Source organism: Notothenia coriiceps, unplaced genomic scaffold, assembly GCF_000735185.1.
Source record: "Notothenia coriiceps isolate Sejong01 unplaced genomic scaffold, NC01 NC01_scaffold00030215, whole genome shotgun sequence".
NCBI lineage: Eukaryota > Metazoa > Chordata > Actinopteri > Perciformes > Nototheniidae > Notothenia > Notothenia coriiceps.
The window spans coordinates 76,005-84,851 of record NW_011362916.1 but is presented as its reverse complement, the minus strand read 5'-3'; the positions used below and the strand labels follow the sequence as shown (position 1 = coordinate 84,851).

Below are 8,847 nucleotides of genomic sequence, written 5' to 3'. Positions count from 1 at the left end.
TATCTTTTTTTTAAAATCTCATCTTTGTTTTCTGTCCTGCATATCCTTGCTTTTACGTGCAAAATAACAGCCACACATGTGCGCACACAAGTAGCACACACACACACCTGCCTGAGGAACTCACTGTCTTCTTGCTGAGGTAATGTAGGAGGGGAAAGCATTCCTCAAGCCTTCCTTTTTCTCTCCTTCCCTCACACAGCATTTCATATCTGTTCAGAGGTAACCTCACTCTTTCTGCATTATCGGCGTCATGCAGTTTAGAAGCAATACGTAACGTTGCCTCAGCTGGATGCTTGTGCTACGTCCAGGTTCTTCAGACTGATGTGTTGGATTCAAATGTAGGATGACAACTTCTGCACAATACTTCTGGTATGTTAAACAAGGTCATTCTGTGTTTGTTTTTAAAGCAACATGTTATTTGCTAAAATATTTTTTTAAATAAATCCGTCTCAGTTACACATGATTACATAATCATTGAGATTGAGATTATTAATTGACATTAAGATGGTATAACGTTATTGTACAGTTATAAGTCTGAAGTAGGGCACTTTTCTGTTTATTTTGCATACATGGTGTCTTTGTTATACAGGTATATTTTAACCTTATATGACCAACCACTGTGTGTTTTAAAAGACAAAGAAGTAAATGCCAATGGCAAGGAAAGGGTGTTGAACTCAGCCAAGAATATCCAGCAGGAAAAAACAATGTGTTTGAGCAAAAATGTGTTTGCCAAGAAAAGTCTGAGAGCTACCGAGCGGTGCGCTGTGGGTTTTATCAAGACAGACTTGCTGTTGATGTGTAATTGGACTGTTGCATTACACATTATATCAGCCCAAATAATCCCTTTTAACTAATACCTAGTACTGATAGCACAGTCTTCACAGCATTAAAATAGTTGGGAAGTAATTACTGCTAAAGTAATTTAATGCAGTACCTGGCCACGTCTCAGTGAGAGGGAAATGACCTTATAGACATTTTTTCCAAAAACAATAGACATCAACATAAAGAAAATAAACCAACACTGTTCACAGATCATTTTGTAATAGACAACCATTTAATTTCCGAGTTTACAAAAACCTAAACATTAAATACAAAATAATAATCATATCTCAGTTTTATTTAGATTTGGCACACACCATCACAATTAATTGTCATTACCATTACACACACATCCATCTACTGAAACAAATGACACTGGATTATAGATGCGCATTTTCTTTAGTGTGCACATGTGTGAACAATATGACTCGATTTGCCCAAAGTTACATCTCATGTCTCTTTTCTATCTCTCCCTTTTCTCTCCAGCTCAGGAATGTGGGCCAAAGTGTCTTCCACTCACGCTTTGTTTCCGGAGCTGTACGTGACCTGACAGCTCATCTGGTTCTGTCTGAATGAGGAAAACTCTCCACAAAGACTGAACAGGGGAGAACTGGTTCCCTAGTGATGCATGGAGCCTCCTCTGCAGTGCCGCTTGAGCAGAAGCCTTACAGGCAAAGTCACCCCCAGGCTGTGGGTGTCTCTTTGAGTGACCTGCAAGGTAATGTTCTTAAATCAAAGCTCCAACAACCAACTGAGAACCATGTCTGAACCTGTTCCTCTGCTCCATGGAGATACGACTCAGCTGGACTTGGCTCAGGAAAGACTCTGTGGATGCAGACAGAGTTCAGACATGGCTCCTGGCGTGGATCAAAGTGGAGACCATCTGCCAGAATCTGTGAACGCATCAGAGTGCTGTTCATCTGAACTGATAAGAGTAGTGAAGCACAAACCAAGTGCCATTGTGTTCAGTGATCATGATGGTAACAGGGACAACAAGGATATCTCTGATGATGGAGAGTCCTCTTCATCCACTGCTGAAGAGGGAGAGGATGATGAGGAGGATGTTATTCCCGAGATGTCACAATATAAGGAATTCCTGGTTATTCGTCAGCGTAGAAACTTGAGCAGGAAGTGCTTGAGAAAGAGACCGGATGCCCAGCCTGATAACGCTGCATCCGGCTTGCAAGAGCCCCCCGACGAGGAAGAACCTGAGATCGCAGGTAGCCAGGAGGAAGAGGTAGCGCCTCAGAACAATGAGGAAGAGGTAAGAAAAACAAGAGAGGAGGAGAGTGATAACAAAGAGAAAGAAGTGCCAGAGCATTGCTTTGTTACACTGCACTGCAGACATGTTGACTTCTCAAAGTGGGAAAAGCATGTTTTGCTTATTGTGCATATACAATGGCTCTGTTGTTTTAAGTAATTCATGGGCAGGCATGAGCTGTACCAGGACCCTAAAACTAAAACAGCTAAATGGAATTAAGCATTCGTTAATTGTATAATGTTCCCCTGTGCTTTTCCCATTGTTACATAACAAACAGCCACAGTAAAGAAGGCACATTTTGTAACTGTGTTTCCTACTTCCACCACTAGAGGGCGGCAAGGTGTTTCAAATGATTTACCAGGAGCTTGTTTACATTGTGTTAATGTAATGTAATCTTTATTAGCATTTCTTAATATCAACTCTGAACAATTCAATGGATTCATATACTTTACAGTATAATGTAGGGTAGTTAATACATCCTGATGAATTAGTGGCTATAGATGTATAATTATGAAGTATCTGATATGAAAAATACTTCAGACTGGGCTTCTTTGTTGCATGTCCTCGTCCTGTTTCAGTCAAGGTGAGTAAAATAAGAAATCTTAAGAAAACATAGCCTGCTGCAGCACTTTATATCTAGCAGAAAAGCATTGCAGCTCTTTTTACTTTTTTTTAATTACCGTGCTATGCTCAATTATGCTTCCAAAATATTGTGGGATTAAGAGTTCATAATCGTTTGAACGAGTCTTTGAAGTGAAAGAGAAAACGTGTTAAATAAAACGGGGATCTGAATAAAAATGTTGGCAGGTACACCTTCAATCATAAATTCCTCAAATGTTTCTCCTGGCCCGATCTGGCATCTCCAGCTCCCAGCATGCACTGTGCCAGCGGGTATCCATAGTAGTAATAGTGTGAGCGCGCCCCTGACCGCGTTCTCACACCTGTCAGAGCGGCCCTCAGCCCTCTGGCACGCTGCACACTGTTCTCCCTGTTGGACTGAAATGAAAGGATTTGTTCTCTCCACTCTCCTTTTGTGATGTCGTTCACAGAGTTTGACCAAGTAGCTTCTAAAGTCACTTATTGACAGGCTTAGGCCTTGCTCATTTGAATACCTGTTAAGTCAAAGAGGCCCCTTGTGGTTCCACATTCTTGAATTACTGGTTCCTAGCAGTTTGGTCAAACTCAGCAGTGTGGGTAACAATTTAGAGAGAAACACAAGTATTAAAACTGCAATAAGATTGATGTTGATCTGACAAGAATATATGTCGGCGCTGTTTGTTATTTGACCCTCAGCATGGTCTATAGGCACATGGCACATTACTGTCTCACCCAAATTAGCGGTAACATTTAGTTTTATTTTTCCCCTTAGTGTACAAGCCATGATATTTTTTTATAGATACAGGCGCGTGAATTTTAAATGTGAAAGATGTATTGTTAAAGATAAAAACTATAGAGTTAGGGACATATGGTCCAGTCAGTCTCAACTGTCATGTCCAGTGGTATTTTGAAGATCACCAGACTAAGTTAGCAAGTGAGACAACTGCTCACATAAGTTCAGAAATAAAGACTTTAACAAATCCATTTAGCATTATTAAGGTTATGCACAATATACACTTATTTTATTTTTACAATTTATCCTGATTTGTTAAGGTAACCGGCTCCTTCAATACTTTTAGATTTCCGCCTGCGATTTTAAATACATTTATTTACCATGCATGTTGTACTTATTTGTTTGTATGTGTATTACTGTGTTGCTGCTGTAACACTGTAAACTCCTCCCCTGCCCTACCAAAAAAGGATTTCTGATGTATCCTCTCTTCTGCCATAAGATCATTTGTCAGTAGAGTAGCTAATTATGACGTTACACTTTCAATATTATATTGTCATTTAGTCATGTGCAAATGGCTTCTTATTTCAGTATTGCCAAGCGCACCTACTGCCAGAGCACGGATAGCCTTCACTTACTTATTCATATTCTTAGCCTGTCATGATAATGGCTCTTTTAGTGTTTCAAAGACAGCTCAGTGGATAATGAAATGGTCTTGTAGCAGATATATAGTGATGCATTAAGAGCTCTATCCTCTGTAAACACTTTGGTCAGAAGCTTATTAACATTTCATGAACTCAGGGAGCACTCTGTGAAGAGTGAGTGTGTGCAAATGGATGTCTGCGCCATGGTGTGCATCTGTGCTCACATTAGCAAATGTAGCTCTCCACCCAAGTCCATGTTTGCAGTCAGTCATGCCAACGAAAAGCCTCCACTTTCTGTTTTCTCCCCTCGCCCCGGCTCTGTCCCCCACAGTGAGGGTAAAAATAGCACCCTGCTGCACATAGACAGCCTTCTGTGTCCCTGTGTGTAGGAATCTGGAGATGTGGGGGCTGTAACACACAGGAAATGGCTTTACTGCCAAAGCTGTTACTGCAGAACTTTTTTAAACTGGTCAACATGATGGGGTTTGGGAATGGGAGTGGACAGAAGGGTGTGTTTGTGTGTGTGAGTGGGTGGTTGGGTAGGTGAGGGCTTGCTTGTGTGCATGCATGCATGTATGTATGTGTGTGAGTGAGTGGGCTGTTTTTGGACTTCATGCTCCTCAAAGGGGCCCTATGTGCTGCTATCAGCCTCTGGGACTCAGGGATTGGCAGCAGAGCCCAGAAACAAAGCAGTTTGTTCATTTCCTGGAAGGCCAGCGAAACAAGTGTCTCAGTCAGAGTCCATGACCAATGGGTGGGGAGGGAGAGCGAGGGTTTAGGTATGTGCATAACTGAGCTGTATGTAGTGGACATGTATTACAACACATTAACATAACTGGCCCAACGCTGTTTTTAAAATATAGTTTTAAGCCAGATTATTAAGGTCTCCTGGTTTTAATATTTCTCTTTCATCCAAGGCTCCTCTCCTCCTTGCTCTATAATCAAGTCATTGAGAAGGTGTCACTTCCTCCACAGTCCAGGGCACACTGTGTACCCCTAGTGGGGCTGAAAAGCTGCTCATGTGCGTGGAGGCTTAAGGCAATGAAGGGTGGAGTAGGTGGATGAGGAAGAGGAGTGTGTGTTGGTTAATGTTCAACAGATTTCTCCGAGAGCAGCATTCATCAGTGCAAGGTTAACACCAGAGTTTGTCCTTGAGCCATATTTACGTGTGTGTGTGTGTGTGTGTGTGTGTGTGTGTGTGTGTGTGTTGTGTGTGTGTGTGTGTGTGTGTGTGTGTGTGTGTGCGTGTGCGTGTGCGTGTCCTCTGCCCTGTGTGTTCAGGCTGCCGCATCCATGAATCTGCTTTGGGAAAATTTGGATCACCTCGATGAGGGGACCCAGGAAGTCCAAAACTCCCACTCAGACGAGGCCAATGACGAGGAGCAGCAGAGCACCACAGTAAGTTAGTTCATTTGAATCAAGTCAGGTCTGATTTTGTTTAAAGACCTTAAAAAAGCTTTTGGATTTGAAGCTTTATAAGAACAAATGTCACCAGAGATAAAAAGCTCAATGAAGAAGCTAGTCATAAAGGTGAAGCTAGGGAGCTGTTAATACTATACTGAAAGACTGCAACGTTTCTAAATGGAGACTAGAGAGACCTTCCCCTCAAAAGATGGACATGTGGTAAATAGCCCACCAGCTTCATTTCATTAAAACACATATTTTAGGAAGATTATTCAAAGGTGATTAATCAGGCCTAAATGGGGCTCACAATTGTATGATATTACGTTTTTTTATATGGAATGTAACTTCATTCGTATTACAATACGGACTTTCGCATGGGAGTATCACCATATCTTTTGTGAATTACAAATGAATTGCTATCATCAGTAATCACTACCTTAATATGACATTTTGTTCACTAAAGTCGATCATTCATTCAAGTTAGAAAGACTATCACAGTGCTGCTGTGAGTTTTAAACAGAGTTCCCTAAGTGTATTAATTGCATGAACATTTGAAATGACCCTTATTAGAATTCAAAATGATTGACGTGAATAATATAACTTTGATTCAACAGCAGCTTAGCTATAGTAGCTTAACTCTCAGTATCATATCCATTTCAGCCACAGTTCATTACTATAGCCCTACTTTACACCACACCATTGGAGGCCACACACACTCAATTTACCATTGAGTCATCATACAGTGTACCGCACACATGTTTGGCTCCTAATTGGAATGGGTTGCCATGCTTGCATTCTCTCCCCCTATTTAACATGTGGTAGATTACATTAATTAAGAACAATAGTTTGGATCGGCTCCAATCCTGTTGTTCTTTCCGCCACTAAAGCCTTTTCTAAATCAGATGGTTTCTGTCCGGCATCCATCTGTAAAACCCTCCATGTTCCTCAGATAGTAAGAGCTGAACTCACACCAGCTTTCTGTTATTTTAGAGGTTTATTTAACATCATTTCTGGATGGAGTTGTAGCCAGCTCCTGTGCTCCTCTGCTCTGCTCTCACGTTACATTCCTGCTGCCTCATTATGCTTACCAAGTGTACATCTGGTAACCTCAAAAGGCTCTTAAACCAACAGCACAGAACTTTAGGAATTCTTATAAAAGGGCTACATTTAATCCAGCTAATCTTAATCAAACTACCTGGCAGGAAATTAAAACAACTTTTTTCTTTTTAGCAATGTGTCTCACAGCTGTCAATTATTTGTATGTATCACTAAAGTAACTTATTCTCAGTCGTTAATATATAGATTTTTTTTTGAAGTAACCTATTAAGGTAATGTACACATAATAAAACACAATTTATTGGTCAATAAAAAAAAAAATCAATAAGAATTCAGTTCAGCCTGCCTGAAAGATGAAGAGGAGCACAGAGAGCATTTATTTAAAAAATGTCAAATATTTATACGGTAATAACGATTGAATCACCTCAGCACAGAACATTAATGTGTCATTTTGTGTTATATTTTTGGGCGGTAAAAGGCATTCAGGGTTGGGTACAGGGCTGAGTGATTGAATATCAAAACTTTATCTTAAATACCCTGCAAAAAGTTCCTATTTGTTAGATTAGAAAGAACAGTCAAAAAAAAAAAAATAAGAATACCAAATGTGTAAATAGAGAAAGTCATGCCCGAATTAAACATTCAGATGACTTGTACTCTGTTTTGGGGACACAGTGTCCTTCATGTTGTTTTCCAAGTGTGACCGCAAAATTAGCAACGGCTCATGCCATCTCTATGAGGGAAATGCTCCACAGGGTCAGAAAGGGAATTTACGACACAGACCGGCATTGTGTGTTGTGATGAAGGGAAAATGTGTCTCTCTGTGCTCTCTGTTGAAGATTGGATTCTTGTGCCTTGTTTACAGGAACGTATTCCATTCCTCCCGCACTTTCAGTGACACTCTCGTTTTCACACACACGCATGTTATCAGTAAAATGTTGGACGGGAGGGGAGAGCGGGAAGTGGGTCTTTCCACTGAAGTGGGTACAGTAGTTGAGTCATGAGGTTTAGCAGGGATGGACTTTCCAGTGTTGTCAGTGAGTAAAAGATAGATAAGGATGGATGAGAGGGGATTTTTCAGAATAAGAGAAGGGCAGGTGCATCATCAGCAGTGTCTTATATATTCAAACACTCCCCACCAACATCAGCTCAACCACAAACTCTACAGAAAACTGAGATACAGAGAGCCGCTGAAGAGGCAGGTGACATAAAGACAGGGACGTGGATAAAAGACTGGAGAGAACATAGCAACATAGAGAGGCATAATACAGATGCTACAGGGTAAGAAAACATTACTTTTTCAGACATAATCGCCATAAAAATAAGCAAAGTAGACACATATCAGTAGACTGTGAAGCAGTTAAAACTGTATGTCAGTCGTCTTGACAACATTAAGGTCAAAGACAAGAGTTTCTTAGAATAGCATAAAGTGGAAAATGTCAATAAACATATTCTCTTCCGAGAGTTAAAACAGATAGAAGCTAACAGGGTTTACAGGATAGGTGTTATCTTGTGAAAAAGTTGAGGTAAAAGAGCGTGTTTGGGAAATAAATAGATCTTATTTAATGAACTTTTTGTCTCTGATTTGCCTTATTTATAACTTTTGTCAAACATTTATAAAGCTAAGAAAAACATCCTCCTCAGCTGTCACGTTTCATTACAAAGATCATCCTACCATTTGGAGTTTCCCAGAAGATGATGTTTAAACTTCCATTTATTCTGGGAACTTTAAGGATTCCCTGTATTAGCTCTTAAGTACCAGGATGTGTATTTGTATTTGCCAAGTGCTGTTTCCAAGGTCAAGATTGAAATGTAAAGTAAACATGGATGGGAAGTCCTTTAAGTGCTCAGAAAAAATGAACATTTGAACATTATTTTGACCCATGGGAAACCTCATCTGCTTAGGAAAATCATGTGAGGTGATGAAAGGCTCCAGAAAAAATGAAACTTGTGGTGAGGTTGTTCTTGTCAGCTACAGTTTTCTAAGGTCAAAAAAGGAACTTTAAGTCTCAATTTAGGTTTTTGTGTTTGGCTTGGAAGAAACACGCATCTTTTCTGTTCATCTGACTTCTTCTTCTCTGTCCTCCCAGGGTGCTCGGGGGGGTTGCAGGACGTTGGGCCGATCACTGAGTCTGGATCAGGAAACATCCAGAGCTGCAGACAAGCATGAGCCACAGACCAGGCAGCACTCACGACCTTTGACCCGCAGCAGACCACTGACCCGCGCCTCCCTCTCTTCCCCTGCACACCTCCATGCTCGAAGGGCCAGGGTGAGCCAAACTTTACTTTTGTGTGTGTGTGTGTGTGTGTGTGTGTGTGTGTGTGTGTGTGTGTGTGTG

The 8,847-nt window shown here is 40.8% G+C and overlaps 1 protein-coding gene across 1 annotated transcript in view; it reads left to right on the top strand.

The window, feature by feature from the left end:
- The first annotated feature begins 1,547 nt into the window (after nucleotides 1–1,547).
- Nucleotides 1,548–8,847, top strand: part of LOC104959408 (uncharacterized) — a 17,694-nt gene continuing 10,394 nt past the window's right edge. The window contains exons 1-3 of the mRNA XM_010787298.1: nucleotides 1,548–2,083; nucleotides 5,333–5,449; nucleotides 8,599–8,778. Of these exons, the coding sequence (XP_010785600.1) occupies nucleotides 1,580–2,083; nucleotides 5,333–5,449; nucleotides 8,599–8,778 (801 nt within the window). The 5' untranslated portion in view covers nucleotides 1,548–1,579. The remainder of the gene's footprint in view (nucleotides 2,084–5,332; nucleotides 5,450–8,598; nucleotides 8,779–8,847) is intronic.